The sequence below is a fragment of the Bicyclus anynana genome, chromosome 25 (assembly GCF_947172395.1).
Source record: "Bicyclus anynana chromosome 25, ilBicAnyn1.1, whole genome shotgun sequence".
NCBI classification, from domain to species: Eukaryota; Metazoa; Arthropoda; class Insecta; order Lepidoptera; family Nymphalidae; genus Bicyclus; species Bicyclus anynana.
In genome coordinates this window covers 3,203,410-3,223,937 of record NC_069107.1, presented here as the reverse complement: position 1 = coordinate 3,223,937, position 20,528 = coordinate 3,203,410, and the positions used below count along the sequence as shown (strand labels likewise).

The 20,528-nt window shown below is 35.6% G+C and overlaps 1 protein-coding gene across 2 annotated transcripts in view; it reads left to right on the top strand.

Annotated features, from left to right (window-relative positions):
- The window catches only part of LOC112056076 (uncharacterized), a 42,372-nt gene that overhangs the window by 18,346 nt on the left and 3,498 nt on the right, over positions 1 to 20,528 (top strand). Inside the window, exons 12-16 of one of the 2 annotated variants that reach the window (XM_052889239.1) lie at positions 6 to 16,060; positions 16,529 to 16,693; positions 18,322 to 18,432; positions 19,365 to 19,491; positions 20,168 to 20,421. In XM_052889239.1, the coding sequence (XP_052745199.1) occupies positions 6 to 16,060; positions 16,529 to 16,693; positions 18,322 to 18,432; positions 19,365 to 19,491; positions 20,168 to 20,421 (16,712 nt within the window). The remainder of the gene's footprint in view (positions 1 to 5; positions 16,061 to 16,528; positions 16,694 to 18,321; positions 18,433 to 19,364; positions 19,492 to 20,167; positions 20,422 to 20,528) is intronic. The other variant, XM_052889240.1, reaches the window with a different exon arrangement.

Here is a 20,528-nt window from a genome sequence, read left to right as displayed (position 1 = left end):
AACAGGTTATGAACATTTGGTGGAATTTGAGGAACCAGAACCTGAAGATATTATGTGTAACGAAATTCTGACAGATTATTCAGACACTACAGAATCACCCTCTAGTATGATAGAGGTTCCCATGATTATACCGAAACGTAAGAAAAAGAAAAGTAAACCACAAATACCTGTGGATGATGAAGTGGATCCGCTTAGCCTTGGTACTGACACATTAATGGAGAATAACGAAAGACCGCAAAGCAGTGAGAAAATTAAACACAAAAGTAAAGAAAGGAGCAAAAGCAATGTAAAGGTAGATCACTACAAAGAACATAACGAAAGCAATGGAATATCCGACGAAATAACTAATGAGATAAAAATCAGGGCTAAGAAAAAGGAGAAGAAAGAACGTAAAAACAAAGAACAAGTCAGTATATCTGACATTAAAATCAAAGAACAGAATTCTCAGTTTCCTACTAATTTATCAACATTTGTTGGCACAAAAGTTGTTAGACCCACTATGTTTGAACATGAAAACCGGAAAACTGATTCCAATGGTAATAATAACATGAGCATTACTGATAGTGACTACGATAGTCAAGGAAAGTCATCTATTAATTCAGAATACAATGACAATGTTCGAAATGATAGTCCTTATTCAATAGGCGATCATAAGGCTCCTGGTAAAATATTAACAGATTGCGAACAAAGAACTAGTTTTCCACCTTTCTCTTACTTGCCTAATACTAATCCAAGCCTTGTTAAAGACGAAGTTAAGAAAGGCATACAGAAACTCATAGAATACAGGAGACATAAAGTGTTAAATGAAAAGTCAGTAAGTTTTCCTTCACCAAAAAATCAAAGTCCTGATTGTAGTATAAATCGTGATTCTTTAATAGATAAAAATATTTGTAATACCAAACTTTATTCTGTGAGTAATCCCAAAGGTCTTAATGAATCGAGTAACATTTCTGCAGTCAATATTGAAAGAAATTCTAGTGGAATCACACAGTGGAAAGACACACAAACCCCTTCTTTTAAGGAGAGACACCAAATAAAGAAAAGTCAACCCAAAGCTTTCAACCCTGAACATCCATCGTTACTTCTGAATCATGCTGTTAATAAGTTGCCGGTTGAGACACCAAGTCAAAAAGAATACCAACAATTTTTACTACAAAGAAAATGGGATTCTATACAAAAAAGAAATATAACTGAGTCTCAGAACCAAATACAGTTTCAGGATTCTTTGAATAAGCAGTATTTACAAGAAACTGTGCTGCCTAGAAATCAATTATATAATTCAGACAAAACTCAAGACCTTTCAAAGAAACTAAACATTCAACAAACTAATACAAATGAATCATCAAGTCAAACTCAGTATCATAATTTTTTAAAAGAATTGCAAGATACTATTAACGCTGGAACTATCAAAGATGTGACTCATGCAAGATCCTCAATGAATGCATCTACTAAAAAAATAATACCGCCAAAGAAAGTTGATAATGCTGCTAATACTTATTCACGATTAAGTTACATGCATAAAAACAAACAGTGTGATAACAAACTTAAACCAGCAAATAACCGAGTCACACAAAAGACTCCTTTAGTAAATGTTGTCAGAGAGCAAATCCAACACATAAAAAATCTTGACCTTGAAAAAGTGGCTAATTTACAATTATCAGGCGAAATAGTCATCGCAAAAGTCGAAAAACCTAAAAGTAAGTGTACTGATAAGAATACGAAAGTTGTTGTGCAGAAAATAGAAAACTTTAGTAGTGGTCATCTATCGTACTCACCGTTGAATACCACAATACTATCAAATATGTTAACGTCAGATAAAAATAAATCTGATTATAGAGAACTGGGAAATGAAATTAAAGTAGCAAAACCTTCATCTATACAGCCAACATCGCGGCTGTCAGAGAAAGATCAATTTGATATTTTGTCATTATTAAAACAACAGAACAAGTTAAAGATGCCCATTACGAGTGAACATACAAAGAAAAGTTCTACTGAAATATTTAGTAGTGCTACCCACCGTGCAGATACTGAAAATCTACACGTAAACCTTCAAAACAAAATACCAATATTGTTAGAAAGCGAAAAGATAAAATCTTGCCCAACAACTGTAATAAAAGCTACAAATAACAAGTACGTAAATAATGGTCCAGAGTCAAAAATGGATCGTGTTAAAGGCAGTAAACAAAAACCAAGCCCTTTGGCAGAATCCGACTGGAAAAGCGTCATGGATGATCTTTTGGCACACAAAACCCCAAGCAGAGGGCCAAATGCTCTCGATATTGTACTTAATAAAGATTCATTTGAAAAAAGACCATCTAATAATTTAAACTACCCGACAGTGATAACAAGTCTTAAAAACTCCAACAATGCCAATATTGACACTATTGCAAATCACTCTACTCAGGATTCATATGCTAAAGCTTCTACAAGTACACGACATTTGCATAATTTAAAAACAACGGCTAATATAAAACAAAACCAGTATTTAGCACAATGTCAGAGTAAGATCAGTTCTGTTGAATTAAAAAAGGCGCCATTACATATCAACAAGCATTTGCCTAGTGTAATTCAAAATAGTAACGACCCATTCATATCAGGCATACCAAATTCTGACTATGATTTATTAGAAGAATTAATGGATGATGACTTGCGCCAGGAAATAGGGGAACTATCATCTGATGACGAAACTTACCGCACATCTAATATAAGTACATTTAAACCGAAAAATATTCTCGACACAAAGGAATATAACCTACTGACTAATAAACCAAACATTGTGATTAATAAAGTAAATACCGTAGCCGCTAGAAGTCCTTCAAATTTCAACTCGGTAATTAACTCTGAATCATTGAAAAATTCACATGAAACGATGAATTCTATTATTGATAAAAGTGTGACACCAAAAAATAACTGTCTTCTAAGATCTACTAATCCTAAGAATCCTAGTTTTCATTCGACAGTGGATTTGAAGATCATAAGTAACAAAATAACGGACGGCGCAACACATGTCAAAAAGACGCCTCTCAGTGGAAAACTGGTTAAAAATACTTCTGCATCTACCATGGAAGCAAATGGGCCCAACAATAGTAACTTGTATGCAGACCCTATTTCTCATCATAAGAAGTCTATTATTAAAACGTCCAAATTAAAAACACAGAATACAAAGAAAGACGTTTGCAGTAATCTAAATATATCTAAAGCAATGGATAATATTAAAAGTAATAAAATGCATAATGTTTCTGGAGCTTCTAAAACAGCCAGTTCCGCGAACCCTGCGAAAGTAGTATTAACTGTGCCCCAAAGAAATACTTCACAGAATGTAATGCTTATCGGCTCCAATTTAATATATGATTCATTACCTATGAATCAGTCAACCAATTCTGGAAATTTATCAGACTTAAACGGACATACATATGTTGCTGTTAATCAAGCGCCAATTAATGTAGCTCTGTTGCATGCATCGCCATTGGTTGGACCTGCTTTGAGCCCTGTAATTATAGAAAGTTCCGTTACTTTACCAGTTATTAAAAAATCGACACCAACTTTTTCTCTGAACTTAACATCAGTCAACTCAGACAAAAATTGTAAATGCGAAAATCGTCACGCAAGGGATAAAAAGACTGAAATCATTAAAACAAAGTTGAAAGAAAGAAAATGTTATAATGATAATTTAGAACAGTCTAAATTTAAAGTTACTTGTAGTAGATCAAAGGAAGCAGGTATGGATATTTTAACAGCAACAGCTAATACGATTACAATTGGTTCGTCTCAAACGAGTGTATTTAATTCCACGAAACGAGAAGTTTCTAATATATACGAAAATTCAAGTTATACCCAAAAACTCATTAATTTAAATATAAAGGCAGATGAGGATGCTAATTTAGATACACCATGTGCCATAAATGAATGGACTCCTAATGTAGATATAAAGACATATGAGGCCGCTAAAGCAGATAACCCATGTTCCATAAATGAAAGGATTCCTAATTTAGATACTAAAACAGATGGGGATGCTGAAGCAGATAAACCATATTCCATAAATGAATGTTCCAGAAATGATAGAAATCCTAGTTTTGATACAAAGACAGGTGGCGATGCTAAACCAGATATACCATGTTCCATAAATGAATGGGCTCCTAATTTAGATATAAAAACGGATGAGGATGTTAAAGCAGATACATCATGTTCCAGAAATGATAGAAATCCTAATTTTGATACAAATACAGGTGGCGATGCTAAAGCAGATAAACCGCGTTCCATAAAAGAACGGACTCCTAAATTAGATACAAAGACAGATGGGGATGCAAAAGCACATAAACCATGTTGCATAAATGAAATGACTCCTAATTTAGATATAAAGACAGATCACGATGCTAAACCAGATAAACCATGGCCCATCAATTATAGGATTCCTAATTTAGATACAAAGACAGGTGGGGATGTTAAATTAGATAAACCATGTTCCATAAATGATAGAAGTCCTAATTTAGGTACAAATGCAGATGGCCATGCTAAAGCAGATAAACCATGTTCCATAAATGAAAGGTCTCCTAATTTAGATACAAACATAGACGATGATGCTGAAGCTGATAAATCATGTTCCATAAATGAAAGGTCTCCTAATTTAGATACAAAGACAGATGAGGATGCTAAAACATATAAACCATGTTCCAAAGATGAAAGTATTATTATAAATTCATTACTAGATGAGACAATACTACAAACTTCTAAAAAGAAAACGGATGGGTTAAAAGATACAGAAATGATAAATAGTAAACGTATATTAAAAAACAATAGCAATCGTTGTCATGACAATACGATTGCTCTTCCTTATACTTTAATTAAAACGTCAATGCTGAACGAAACAAATGCAAACGAAAATGAAGAAACAGAAAGAAAAGAAAATAAATTTAAGAATACAGAAGATCAGAATTACAGACGTTCTACCAGATCGAGGAAAAAAATTGCAAATGAAACCGACTTATACCAAGAAAAAATCATGAATAAAATAATAAAAGTAAATCCTTGTACAGATACCACAAGTACACAACTGGTTCAAGAAAGCAGAAACGTTAATGAAGAGGTAAACAATAAGTGCAATAAGCCAAATTTAACTACTTCAGATGAAAATACAAAAATAAATGAACACATAAATCAAAATATCGAGATTTTAGAAAAACCTAATAATACTGACCACAGTTCTAACGATAAAAAAGTTAAAAAATCATACCAAGATCCAAAGTTGAGTAATGATAGTATTACTGATACTAACGCTATTAAACGAAATAATGAAATCAATATTCTTAAATGTAATACTGATACCATACTATCTCATCAGAATTTATGTAATGATAACTCAAAAAAAGGACTTACAGGATCTGCTAAAGAAAATAATGAAAACCAGATTACAAATGCCAACAAATACCCGCATTTGCCAAAAGATAGAAATATCGTTTCTGCTGCCAAATTTCCGCCAGACAAACAAATGAGTTTTTCGGAAGATTTAATTAAAAATGGAAGTGAATCGAAAGATACATATAGTGTCGGAATGAAATTAACCGAATCTGCTGATATCATAGTTGTTGATACCGATGACGAAATAAAAGCAGTTATTCCGAATACGATTAAAAGTTCTGTTAATTCGTATAAAAATAAACATCCTATAATTGGACACATGAATACTTCCAAACCTCATATTACTAGAAATTCGGATGAATTGGGTATAAATAAAAAGCCTTTGGTCATAAACAACTACACTCCACATGAACAAAAAACAACCAAAAGTACAGTTAAAGAATCAGATGAATTGGCCAAAAATGTTAGTGTTGCACATAAACAAAAGGTTTCTTACACTGTTGATGATGATAATAAAGACAAAGACAATAGAATGCTATTAACAAGGAAAACATCAATTGAGGCAAAAAATAAAGATGAAGAAGTTCTTGGTATTAAGAAACCAGAAATAAATATGGGAGGTAAATCAAAAAATTTCATTACTAGTAGTATCGTAAATAATATTAACAGTTTACAAAAAGAAAACCTAGCTGACGGAAAACTGTCCAAAGAAGAGTGTAATAGACAAAAATCTCACTTGGGAAAAAAGTCATGTATGGTAAATGATCCTGACTATTCAGGTGCTAAGATTACGTTCGAAGAATTGCCTTACGCTGGTAACGATCCACTTAAGAAATGTGTTAGAATTAAACTTCCAAATGGAAACATTTTTAAAGCTACAATTTCCGGAAAAATTGACATAAGCGTTGATTCTATACTTAAAGATCCAACTATACAATCATTACTTTTGAAAAATAACCAAAAGATAAAATGCACTTTACAAATAAATCAATACAATATGAAAAATAAAAAGAATATTTTAAATACAGAAGTGAAGAATATAAGCTGTAGTAAACCAGATGAACTACCTCCGCCAATTACTACAGAGACTATTGACTTAATCAGCGATGATGAAGAAGATATCATTCCTCAAAAATTCAAGACAGAATTCGGAATCTTTAATACTCCATCATTAGATCAAAATATACACACAAAACATCAAAACAAATTATCTCAGAAGTGTGTAGTGCTTTTAGGAAGATGTACGTTGCCGCAAGAGTTTATGCCAATAGACTTACCAAACAATAGTTCCAGCGTACCAGTTATATATGAGGTGCCAAGTGTTAATCTGGCACCTACTCTCCAGAAAACTGCAACTGATTATATAGAAATAGACGAATCATCAAACGATAGTGTTTCCGTTATCTCCTCTGTGACAAATACTAATGATATTAATAAAGTAAAAGTTGATGAACTTAAAAATTTACTACTTAAAGAACTTGGTGTAGATATTCAATCACAAAATCTAAATTTAACAAATGAAATTGATAAAAATATTCAAGAAGTTCATCGTAACACGTCTTTTACTCAAATAGTAGACCTAACAGATGAAATTGATAAAACGTTTGAAGATGGTACTGTACCAGCTCAACAAACAGAACGTAAGGCGAAACAATGTTTATTAAAAATTAAAAAATGCGATGACCTAGTTAAGAAAATGAAGATTAATATTCAAAAATGTTATGTCAATTTAGTAAGATGTGACGAATCCATACAAGGTTTTGCAAATAAAGGTAACTTAAGTGCTAAAAATATGGTTATTAAAGAATCAACTGATGCAAGTCAACGCTCAGAAGATAGCGCCATGCTGCAAGAAACAAACGAACAATTAAAACGAAGTGATTCAATATCAATTTTAAACGACCTGGATGATTGTACTGTCTATCCTTTACCATTATTTGAACCAATGTCACCGTCACTGATTAACGACTTTGTAATTCCATTAAACATTATAAATAGTACTAATATCTCAGCTGAGTTGGAGAAATGTGATGCTGATTGGTTTATAACAAAGTCGGGTATAAACAAGTGTAACAATAGCTTCTTATGCCATGTCCCGCGAAACACGTTGAACAAAGTTAAGGAATGTGAAAAAGATGAGGATACCTTGACTGACTGTGAAAGTGACCTCGATGTGAGTTTTTCAGTAAGTGATAGTTTTCAAGTACCTAGTCTTTTTACACTTACCATGAATTTTCTTTTCGATTCCGATATAATTTATGGACTAATGTACTCGGATTTAACATCAAGAAATGTAACGAATTCTTCATCATTGAAAAGGAAATCGACTGAGACAGAAGAATCAGGACGTGAAAGGAAAATTTCTAAAAATAAAAATAATTTTAGTTCTAAAAATGCATGTCCTGAAACATTACCACAAATTTTAGAAACTACGTTACCTCTTTCTACATTAGAACAGGGGAAAACAAACGGAAATTCAGTAATTAAAACTGAAATGAAAGAATATCACAACAAAACAAATAACTTAAATGAAGATACAAAAACCATAATCATGCAGAGAAAAGAGATATCCTTGAGTCAAGCAGCAAAAAACATATTAGAATGTGCTAGTGAAATTGAACAACCTGTAATTCAAACAATAAAACTTAATTTAGACGTAGGTCACCGTTTTAGTAACATTTCTGAAAATTCAACTATAACAAAAGAAAATACTTTATTCAATAAAAACAATTTAGAAAGGTATGATAAATTATCGGAAAGCGTAAAATTTGTAACACGAGGAACGAGTTCTGTCGATGTTTCAGAAAATGCAACAGCAGATAACTCTGGTTTGAATGTTATTAAACAAACAACAAATGTTAGTCTTAGTGATAATAAAAAAACTATTCGTAGTCCACGACAGGACTCTGCTATACACCTAGATTCTTCAGTAGATAATAATGTCGAGCAAACTAGCACCGTATATAATTCAAACGCTCAAACTAATAATACAACAAAAAAAGGAAAAACTGCTATAACCGTGACGAAGATACCTGCAAATGACTCCATGACTATAATGGATATCAAAAGAAACAACAATTATGTTCTGGAATGCGATGAAAACTCAAACCAATCAACAGAAACAGAACTAGATCACTCTATTAATAGAAAAATTCGAGCTGATGAGTTGAGAACGGATTTACCTAATCCGGAAATATCGGAAGATGAAAAATTAACTGATGATTTAAAAGAAACTAAAATTATCGACATACATAGTTCCGAAAACTTAATACTACCACAAACAAAATTAATAATACCAAACACAGAGTCTATCTTACAATCAGATTCATGTAGTCATTCAACTGAATTGGACCACAAAAGCCATACTTTTACTGAGGAAGCCATTTCGAAACCTGCTTTAGTAACTACTGCATGCAACATCCAATTTGATTTACTCGACTCGAATGAAGTAATTCCCGATGTTAAGATAAATGACGTATTAAAATCGACGCAACAGGATCAACTATTGGCCAATAATGCGAATGAAGTCGGAGTGTACGACGATATCATAGACAAAAACAATAAAAATATGCTTAAACCTGATAAACCTATACAACTACAATTAACATTGCAAGATAGTACAGATGAAACTACACACATTGAGTGTATTAAAGATATTGAATCTAATGCTAAAGGAACTGGGACAACAATACTAAACGGAACGGACGGAAACAATATTAAATTAGAACAATCGATGTCATTATCTAATTTAAATCTGAGTTGTGAAACGAATGTACCGGAGGATGAATTATTTAATAATATATTATTTAAGAACAACGAAGAGAAAGAATCCCGTGTTTTGCAAGTTCAGTCGGATTTGGTTTTGAATTTTAAAGACGATGCAAATTTACCAGAGAGTGACACTATTACTAAAATAAGTACCCAGCCCAAATACGTCCCTACTGAACTCGAAGAAAACGAGAATGTGAGAGATAATTTGAAAATAAGTAATAAGTCTTCAAACACCGCGGTTTTAAATTTGAAAGAGGATACAAATTTACCAGAGCATGAAAGTATTTGTCAAATGAGTATCAAGTCCAAATATATATCTAATGTACTCGAAGAAAACGTGAATGTGAAAAATAATTCGAAAATTAGTGAGCTATTTTCTGACACCATCGATTTAAAATCGAAAGAAAATGCAAATTTACTTGAGAGTCAGAGTATTTGTAAAATGAGTACCCAGACCAAATATGTACCTAATGTACTCGAAGAAAACGAAAATGTCACAGATAATTCGAAAATGAGTAATCAATCTTCAGACAACACGGATTTAAATTTAAAAGAGGATGCAAAGTTACCAGAGAGTCGCACTATTTGTACAATGAGTACCCAGCCCAATGAGTACGTACCTAATGTAATAGAAAAAAACGTGAATGTGACCGAAAATTTGAAAATTTGTAATCGATCAATACAACAATTTGACAAAACTGCACGACCTTTAAACGACTTAAAACCGATGTTAATAAAAAAAGAGAAAGCCAAAGAAAACGGCGAAAATGCAGGTGAAATATTGCAACTACCTGAAAAAAACAGAAATATAGAATCTGAAATGACATATCTGAAGACTTGCATTAATAACGACAGTGATATGAATAAAAATGATTTGAAAATGGAAGAAAGTTTTACCTGTAATAAGGCAAATATTGATAACGGGAAAGTTTCCTATTTGACGTGTTCTTTAAAAGAGTCCGAAGACACACTCTCAAATACTTCTGAACTCATAAAAAATGAAAATGCGTGTATACTATTTGAAAACAAAATCATTGCCACCGAAATCATTGCCAAAGAATTGAATGAATACGAATCATTGAATAATCTAGAAGAATTGCCGATTAATAACGTTAAAATTAAATACGCAAATAACAGTGATGCCGATAATTTAGATAATCAAGAAAAAAATCCAGGAAATAAAATAGACGCTGAAGCTGAGGTCGTGCAGAAGAACGAGAACTGTGATGGTATTATCAATAACATACATTCGGAAACAGATAAATATAGAAATATTCATGAAACATCTGCGATTTCTGTTTGCACAAAGAATAAAGAAATTTTAACATCTCTATACGATACACGTAACTTGGTGGCTGAGATAAATGTAACTAAACATCTACAATTATTACATTTGAATCAACATATAGAAATTAATGAAAATTCATCATTAGAATGTGGTAAAGTTATTGAAACTAATTTATCTGTTGAACCTGATCAATATTATCCGAACGTTAATACGAAATTAGACTTACAAAAGGTAGATGTTGAAGAAAATATAGAAAACAAGTTGGGTGTTGTATTCGATAAAACGCGTGAGAAATTTGAATTACAAGCAACATCCCAAGTAGATAAAATAAACACGCCATGTTCAATTCCAACAATGGTAGAAGGAATTATTAATTCTTCAAATGAGGAACCTAAAATAAATGATCATATCGATTTTTTACAGTACAGTACGAATCCTTCAGATAAGTGTCCTTCAGATAAAATTGTTAATGTTCAGTGTTCCAAATTAGAAAAAGAAATCAATTGTAATTTAATACCACATGACTTAATACGTAATAATTATACCGATGTTGAAGATCCGGAAACTTTTGGAAAGAAAGATGAAATCATTTACCAATCCAATGATTGTACTATACCTGAAGTTAGCAATAAACAACATAATAAAACTCACAATCTATCTGCATCTGTTTTTTTAAAGGAACAAAGTGTAGATTGTGTCCTTGAATCTATCAATGATATATTTCAGGCAAATACAGGTAACGAATATTCTGATACTACGGTACAGCTGGAAAAAATATTAAATGAGTGTACAAGTAATGTAACAGGTGAAAAAGTAGCGTCAAGTACAGACAATGATAAAAATGTAACACTGGTATATAAGGGTGATTCGAATGTAATATTAAAAGGTTCCATTTACGAAGATTCCGTGATAGGGACATGTTATGTCTTTCCTGTGATTGATAAAAGTTTGTTGTCACAAGACTTGAATCATAGTAATATTTGTGACAGTAAAACGATTCGAGTAATAGAATCTTTAAAAAGCAAAGCAAAAAAGCAAGCATTAGAAGATAGTGAAGAACGGCATGGATTGGAAGATGTACATAATATTGAAAATTTCAATGTGTTATTACCAAAATTAACGTACTCAAGACAGCGAGTGAAAAGTGATAGTATAATAAATGTAGGCGATAAAAGAAACAGGAAAACCTTAAAACGTAAATACAATAGTCATGACGGTAAACTTCATGCAAAACGATATAGAAACGGAAAAAATATTGACTATCCAAAATTTTCTGTAACAACAATGCTCGAGTCTGCGTATAGCAAAGAGTATAAGCGCCTAATGGATTATTGTACGTCTATAAAATTTTCATATTCACGGCCATTTCATAAAGATTATATTGATGTACCTGACATAGTAAAATCTTGGCCTATTAAAGAAAAATATGTAAATGAAACCGATGGCACAGATTTTGAGTACGCCCTTTTTGCTGAAGAGCAATTTGAAAACAAGGCTCCTCTCGATCCTTTGCAGCATACTCTAGCAGAAGAAATATCTCAATTTAACGAACAGCATTACACTAGTTGTGATATTAATGAAAATAATTTTAGTATGGGTTTTGGTGAGAGGTCCGACAGAGTTATACAGATATCGGAAGATAAAAATATTTTTTCAAAAGACTCGGCTGCGACTCTGTCGGACGTAAAACATTCTCAGCCGTTTTTAACGCTGGATGATTATGTCGATTGTGACAAAAATCAATTGATGTCTCATAAACATCAAATGGAAATTCTGAAACGCTCAGTTTCCTACATTCAATTGAGAGATAAAGTGCGTTCATTTTTCAAAAAGACAACAGAGGAATTGAATTACAATTGGCTTATGGACAACATGAAAAACGAATACAAAAACTCATACAACAACAACTCTTATTTTAGAGGCTTTCCCTATGATCTTATTAATGCGGACTTTATTGAACCGGCTCCAATTGAAGCAATAGTACAAGTGGTTCAAGTAGGCCAGTTACCAGTAAGTGCAGCAGCTCAAAATCCTATGACGTGTGATCCGCGTGTAACTCAGGTTACAGACGCTAGCCCTCAATGTTCGATTGAAAATAGCCCACATGATGATTCACACTCACCCATTAAGACTGAATATACTGAATTAACTACTGCAGATCTTAGTATGCCTTTAGTTCACGAGTATGATCGTATGGAATCACAAGCTTCAAAAGTACCAACTAGTCATCACGAGGACATTCCAGTGGAAACGGAAATAACATCAATCGTTAAAACCGAAATCACAGTGGAATTATCGCCGTTAAAAGAAGAACCGATTGATTACAATGACGGTGACGATTTACAGGCTTTAGTAAATAAGCACATAAACAACGTCGACTATTCATTTGATTCAAATGAAAACAGTATACTGGAAACGCAATCAAATAGAGATATCTCTTATGAAACTTTGGAAAATAATGAGGCGGATTTCTCACCACATGTCAAACAAAACGGTTCATCCGAAAAAACTGATCAAATCGCCCATGCTATGAATGCTGCTGGTATAACAACAACAGAAACTATGATAAATACAGACACGCATGATTTAGTTGATATGCTGTCTCATAAAGATTGCCAGGCTCCTGTTGCTAATAATGCTGCTACTGGAAATAACTATACAAAAAGCCCTATAAATGCTATGACATTACAACAAGCACTCGCACAAATATTACCCCCACCACTAAATCAGACTAATATTCATGAAAATAACCAAACGAATGCAACTTCGTCGGCGGTGACTTCTCAAGTTCTACATATTGTACAGGGTAAAAACACAAACGGGAATCAAATAACCTTAGTAGATAACACGCAAAATTCCGTCATTAGTAATTCAAATACACCTGTATTACATATAGTACAAAACAAAGGAGCCAGTACAAATTCAACATCGAATGCGAACTCAGGATCGCATACAAATTCTTACAGTGGACTGTCTTTAGTAGACGCAGGACAAGGAAGTAATCAGCTCCTACATATAGTGAATACTGGAAACCAGAAAAATAATGCGGCAGGGCAGCTAATAAAAAGAGTGAACCTTTTGACAAATATTCAGGGGTCTAATGAACAAAAAATGGTTCAATTTGTATGTAAATCAGCCGACGGAAAGTCTATTCACCTTAATGCCCCACATCAAAGAAGTATGGTATTGAGATTACAGCCTATTGAATCACCTAATGTTCAAGTTAATAATGCAAAAACAACGGAATCTCAGGATAATGTGAATACGAGTCCGACGTCACATATATCATCATCGTCGAATAAGGACTTAACGAATGCACAAAATGAAATAAAGTCTCGGTCTGTGTATGAAGAAAACTACGCAAAGTTTATTCAAAATTCTTCTGGCAAACCTGTAGAAAAATCTACTAGTTTACCAAAATTTGGTCAAGCTTTTGGTAAACAAGTCTTTCAGGATGGCAATCAAAAAGGAAATGATGTCAATCATTCAAATCATTCTAATAATTCTAATTCTGAAATTTCAGAATGTCAACCTAATGACAACTCTGTGAACCTGGATCATATTGGGCATATAAACAGCCCACCGTTATTACTCAGAAAGTCTCCATCGTCGGCTCAAACGCAGCCATCGCAAGCGAATTTAGTTCAACAAATTAAACAAAGTATTGGTCCCATGAATATACAAACAATGCACGGTGGCGTCATATACACAAGACAAATACCCGTCAACATAGGCGGTGGACAGACAATCAATTTAATTACAGTTCCTAGCACTGAACTAATTGACGACAATAACCAAAAACAAAAAGGTGACCTTAAGTTCGTCGGTCAAAGTGAGCTAGATTCTCCAATCATAAAAATTGTACCGCAGAATCAAAGCACACCAAACGCAGAAGGTTCGCACGACGATAATGGCAACCAAACTGGGTTACCGAGCGAGAACGCTCAACCTGCCCCACATCAACCTGTATTAACACAAATGCGAATAAAATTGCCCATGCTCAGTAAAACCCCACAAATGGTGTCTGGGGCGAGGGTAGTCCGGCCATCTTTCTTTCAAATACAACGTAACGTCATCGGCGGTGCAAATCAACACGTCTACCAACAATTGGTTCTCACAGCAGCTCCATCGCTGGGCCAACACACCATTCGCCTACCGCAGACTCAGGCCAACAGGCAAACCACAAAAACACCTACAGACGGTCAATCTCCTTCAGAACCTCAAATGAGTTCTTCTACACTCGAACAGCTGCGAGAATTTGATATGGTATTGGAACAAGTAAAGGAGAGGAGCACAGTCCAACCCAATTCAAACTCGAATACTAACTTTACTAAATTGCTCACTCCGACTACGGACACAACCGACGGTTCAATTCCGACTTCTACGGCGACTGAGTCTACGCAACAAGTGTTGTATTCAATCGGATCGGATCAGTCTTTAAACGTGGCGTATATTAACAGGAAAACAGTTGCCGCCGCCACACCGACGACGTCAGCTTTTGTCCGCTCCCCCGATTCATCCGGAATTATAGATTCACCATCATCTTCGCACGCACAAATTCCTCACACTGTCACTAGTGAATCGACATTAAATGAAGCCACAGCTCAACCGGCCACAAAATCAAAAGTTGGTTCTAAATCTAAACCGAGAACAAAAACCTCGAACCCGCCGCACCAAATGAAAATTGGTATTCCGCCTAAACCTACTCTGAAACCACAGGAAGACGAACAGACCACTCAACGGATTCTTTACATACTAGCGGAGTACAAAGAACAAGTGGAAAACTCTCCGGACAAAGATAAACCTGCACCACGTCGGAGGACCAATCCGCCTACCAATCCGGGGTCGTCGAAGCGCAAAAAGAGCAGCAGTTCTCGGCGTTCAGGCACTCGGGAGATGAGTCCCGTCGACGACTCGTGCCGCACCATGGGCTCTGAGGACAGCAGTTGCGGGACTTCCCAGGGCGACTGCAATGAGAGCTGCCGCGACAGCCACTCTCCCCAGGACAGTCCACGGAAAGTCGCCAGGAAGTTGACGTTCGAAAATGAAACCTCACCGGCCCCGCAACCCAAACCGCAGCCTCAACGCAACGTGATAGTCGCCGACGGGCAAACGATAACGGTCGCGAGGGGAACGGCAGGCAAGCCTACCACAGCTGTGTTGATGCCGGCGAACTACATCCTCCCCGTGTCGATGGTGAAAGGTGGTCAGCAAATAGCTATTATGACGAACCGCGGACCGAAGTTGCTAACAGTCGCAGGCGGTGAGGGGGGCGCTAATGCGTTGCTTCTGCAGCGTCTAATCGGGCCGGGGGGGCTTAAGCCGATGCTGACGCGGCCCGGGGTCCGTCAACTCCGCTTGCCCACAGCGGCGTTGCACAATCTTCAAGCCTTCAACTTGACCACCGCGACGACCGTTCAGCCGCCGGACAGCACCGCGTCTCCCGCTCCGGCCTCAACGCCGCCCGAGTTGGTGGAGACGCGGGCGCGGAGCTCACCATGGACCGACCGAGAGCAGGACGTGAAGCCCGAACGCGACAACAGTTCGGAAGGCTCCGAGCCGTGGAACCTCCACGCCACCGCCGACCCCCACGACTATTCGTACGAAGAGACTGTTAGAACGGACAACATGAACAGAACTGTGCTCGTGAGTATTCTATACTGTATTATTTTACACTGTCTATCATCGATCTCATATTAAAAAGTGGATGCACAATCAGCGACCAAAAAACGTCCCCACTCAATGAGTGCCACTAAAACAACTTCTTGGCACTCAATTCAAGTAGTCACATTTGCAAATTCAACCTTAAATTCAATCCTTCAGGTTGAATTTGCTCTGAATTTGGGATTTTATTTAATATTGAACTTAGGCTTTTAAGTATAATTTTCTTTACCAATAATTTTAAAACTGTTAAAGCAAAATTGGCCAGTTTTTAAGTGAAATTTTCTTCATGATTGTGCGTCTTTTTTTATTATAAGAGGTCAATGCTGTCTATGTATATATAATATGCTATTGATGTATTTATTAAAAAAAAAGAAAGCCCCGCGCAATGACCTCTATTAATAGATTTCCAGTTGATAAAACAGTTTTTTGACGCACATTTTGAAACTTCAGGAAGCGATCCCAGATCGATACAGTCCCGATATGGAGGCGCAAAGGATATTTGATAAGATGTTCGATGTTGAGTCGAAAAAGTCGTACATCGATTCGCACGACGATTCGTCCCGTTGCGCATACGATATTGACGCGTCCGATTGCGACGATAAGGTCTACCACCAGGTGATATCGTAGTCCTGACGACGACCCCTCAGTCTTAGAAAGCCTCAGTAGACATGCACGCCTCGATTTCTTTTAAACGCTTTCCTTTCGTTCGGTGTTAGTTTGCCTTAAAATATAGATGCGACATGCTTACTATACTCTAAAACCTAACTTACTAGACCATACTAAACATTACATAGAGGTTCCCTCTTAGGATTCAATCCAATTTACTCACACTTTGCAAACAACGCTTTTAGCTTGCTTAGTTTAAATTAAAAAAAAAATAGTGTTGTAGGATTTTTATCAAATTTTTTTTTAGCGAAACATTGTCGCGTCTATAACTGTTATGGCATCTTGCACACGCAACGAGGAAAAACCATAATGTTTTTTAATCTCATAAATGTCTTCCCGATCATTTAATAGACTTTGTACTTTGTACTTTTGATTTTTATCTTTTATTGTCTATGTTCAGAGAAGGATGTTAAAAAAAGACGTTCTCCTAATTGCTTATTTTCAAATTTCTTCCGTCATTCATTTAGATTTTTGACCTTTGATAATTAAAATATTTTTTGCATGTGGCAATGACTCCTCGGTATATTTGTCCATAGACAAATACGAACTGTACCATCGTGCATGTTAATTCATCTTCATTCAACGGACGATATTTGTTAGAAATTTATTTTTCCTCCGAATGTTCTGTTCTTTCTTCCCTTAGCCCAGATGTATATTGGGGCATGAATGTGATGTACTTTCCAATAGGAATAAAGTTTATTTTATTGGTGTTGTATTAATTAATCTAAAACGTAGTTTAAAACAATATATCATAGTTACAACTTCATATTTATTGGTGGCTTATGTGTTTCTCATTATAATAAAACATAATTAAATAATATTAAAAATCATTAAAGCATAAATGATTAATATTAACTTATAACTTAAAAGCTTCGTAATAAATGCTTATAGCAATTAAAGAAATATACCTATTCAAAACCATGAACTATTGGGTAATGCATTCGCAATGAAGGTTTTTGGCGGTTGACAAAGATAGATTATTTAATTATCTCTTAAATAAAATTATCATGACATGATAATATAAGAATAAGATGTTTTTACTGACTTACTGAATATCTGTCCACCAAACATATCCAAATACAGCTCTTAGGAATTGAATTTTGTAGGTATAACCCACAAATTTCAAGACAACAGACAAAAAAATATATAACCATAAACCCGATTGTGTATAAGGGGATATTATGGAAATTACGTACAGGATAAGTACGTTCAACTAAATCGAGTAATTTGGTTACTTTATATCTAAAAATTCTGCGTAGATTAAGACTAGAGCGTGCTAAAAAATTTGACAATATGGGCTTCCATTCAATACGCTCAAAAAACGTAAAAACATAACGACTATACTATGATTTTAATTTTGTAACTGATTTTAATGTTTTTCTGCTGTCATTGTTGGCATTTCCAATAAATAAATAAATAATTAAATAAATGATTTCTGAATGCATTACTCAATTAAAATTTAAAAGTTTCAATCGAAAGCTTGAAGGCTCTGTAACGAACATCTATACATATTTCTTATTGGACATACGATATACGAATCAGCCAAGTATGTGATGACACAGAGTAACTTTGCACAGGTGGTCCACAAAAGGGACGGCTCGTCGCAACGTCACCACAGACTAACGCACGTGTCGGCGGCCGCTTTGAGGCACAAATACGCCATTTTGGAGCACGAGCTACGATTACAGGTATGTTAAGATATTGTGCTCGCCACTTTCGCCACGGATCTTTATGTTTGTGAAGTTAGCTGCGAAATGAGTATAGATGCGCAGTCGCGGATCCCCGCTCGCATCGTTTGTACCGTTATTGATTCATTGCTAACTTCACAAACACAATCTCGTAGCGGGCACTGTACTTACGGCCAGTTTCTTCATCGCAAGTAACAGTCAAAGTAACGTCATAAATCAAAAGTGACGGTCTTATTCACTGAAAAATAAAGTCTTCTTTACTACTTACTACTTTTACTGTTACTTTAGCTTTACATGAAGAAACTGGCTGTTAAACTAGCAGATGGCATGCTATTTAATTTTACCCTCGTAGTTCCCATTCACGTGGGAATGCAGGGATAAATCCTCAATAGATCAACGGTAAAAGCGGTCGGACTCATCACCGATGGGTGGTTTGATCACCGCCTCGTTTGTCTATTGTCGTACCCACTCCTAATAGAGTAACTCCCGACTAGTTGGAGGGGAATGGGAATATTTGTCATATTTAAAAGATATGGAAAATATTAAAAAAAAAATATATAGCATATGATACTCACAAATTACATGGCTTTCTTTTGGTAAATGAATTTTCAAAATCAGATTAGTACATCAAGAGATTACCCCCAATAACGTCAAAAACTTGACGCCTTTATCTACGAGTACATTAAGTCAATAACTACTGTCATATATATTTCCTTAAGTCAATAACTACTGTGCGGATTTGAAAAATTCTTTCACTAATACAAAACTACATTAGTAGGCTATATTATTATACCCATTCATTCCTACGAGAATGATTGGGTGAAACCACGAAATGGTGCTAGTAATATTGGTGTGGAATATAGATTACTTTTCTCATTATTTTCTTATTGTTTTTTCACAACAAAGCCTTCTTTAATTATTTGTTGTTTCAGAAATCTTTGTCAGAAGAGTGCGAAGACCTCGGCGTAGACTCGCCGTCCGCCTCGGAGCTGTTCCCCGAGGCCGAGTTGCTGTTCTCGTCCTCACCGGCGCACGAAGCCGCACAGCATTCGCACACGCGTAAGAGTCCTCTGTTTGTACTAATAGCAGTAGATTTTTGGCGTAGACTCCGTCCGCCTCGGAGCTGTTCCCCGAGGCCGAGTTGCTGTTCTCGTCCTCACCTGCGCACGAAGCCGCACTGCATTCGCACACGCGTAAGAGTCCTCTGTTTGTATTAATAGTAGTTGATTTTTAGCGTAGACTCTCCGTCCGCCTCCCAGCTGTTCCCGGAGGCCGAGCTGCTGTACTGTGCCTCTTTTTACTCTAAATAAAAAAAAGAATGCTCTTGTTTTAGTTCTTTCAGCGAGCAAACGCTCGTTTTCCCAACTCTCTCAAATTATTTTAGTGTAAACAAATGGAATAGTCACTTAATCATTCTTCTCAAAATAGTACAAAGCTTAGGAGCGAAACTCAAGATTAACGTCACTTCTAGCAAAAAAAAGCTTAATTTAAGGGAAAATGAGATTATAATTCACCCTCATAGTATCCTTTACCTCCGGAATTCAGGGATAATAGACAGCGTATGACTCTTACAAATGACGTGGCTTTCTATTGATGAGAGAGTTTTTATAATCAATTTAGTAGATCCCGATATAAACTTCTACAACCTCACAACATATAAATCAATTAAATACAGTATAAAAACATTGTATATATATCTTAATTCCACCTCACAATCTGGTTTCAATTTTTACAGCACAACCAACCATCCTCAACCAAAGTGGCATACCGCAGCCCGATATAGACGACCAGATAGCAACGGACGAGTTACTCCAACAGGAGGTCCATGAGGAACAACAGGAAGAGTTGGACGTGACCACCCTCGGCCTGGACGAGGGCATAGTGACTGTGAATGAGGACGGACAAGCCACTATAGCATTGGACCAAGAGGAGTTTGCTCGGTCTCATCCTAATACCACCTTCCATAGCGAGCCTACGGACGAAGGGGAGGTAGGTTCCCAATTCCCTTATCCTGAACTCTATATTGCATAAGCTATTAAGCTTATGCAATATCTACGAATCGAGAGTAGTTTCACCACCAATAGAAATATCATAAA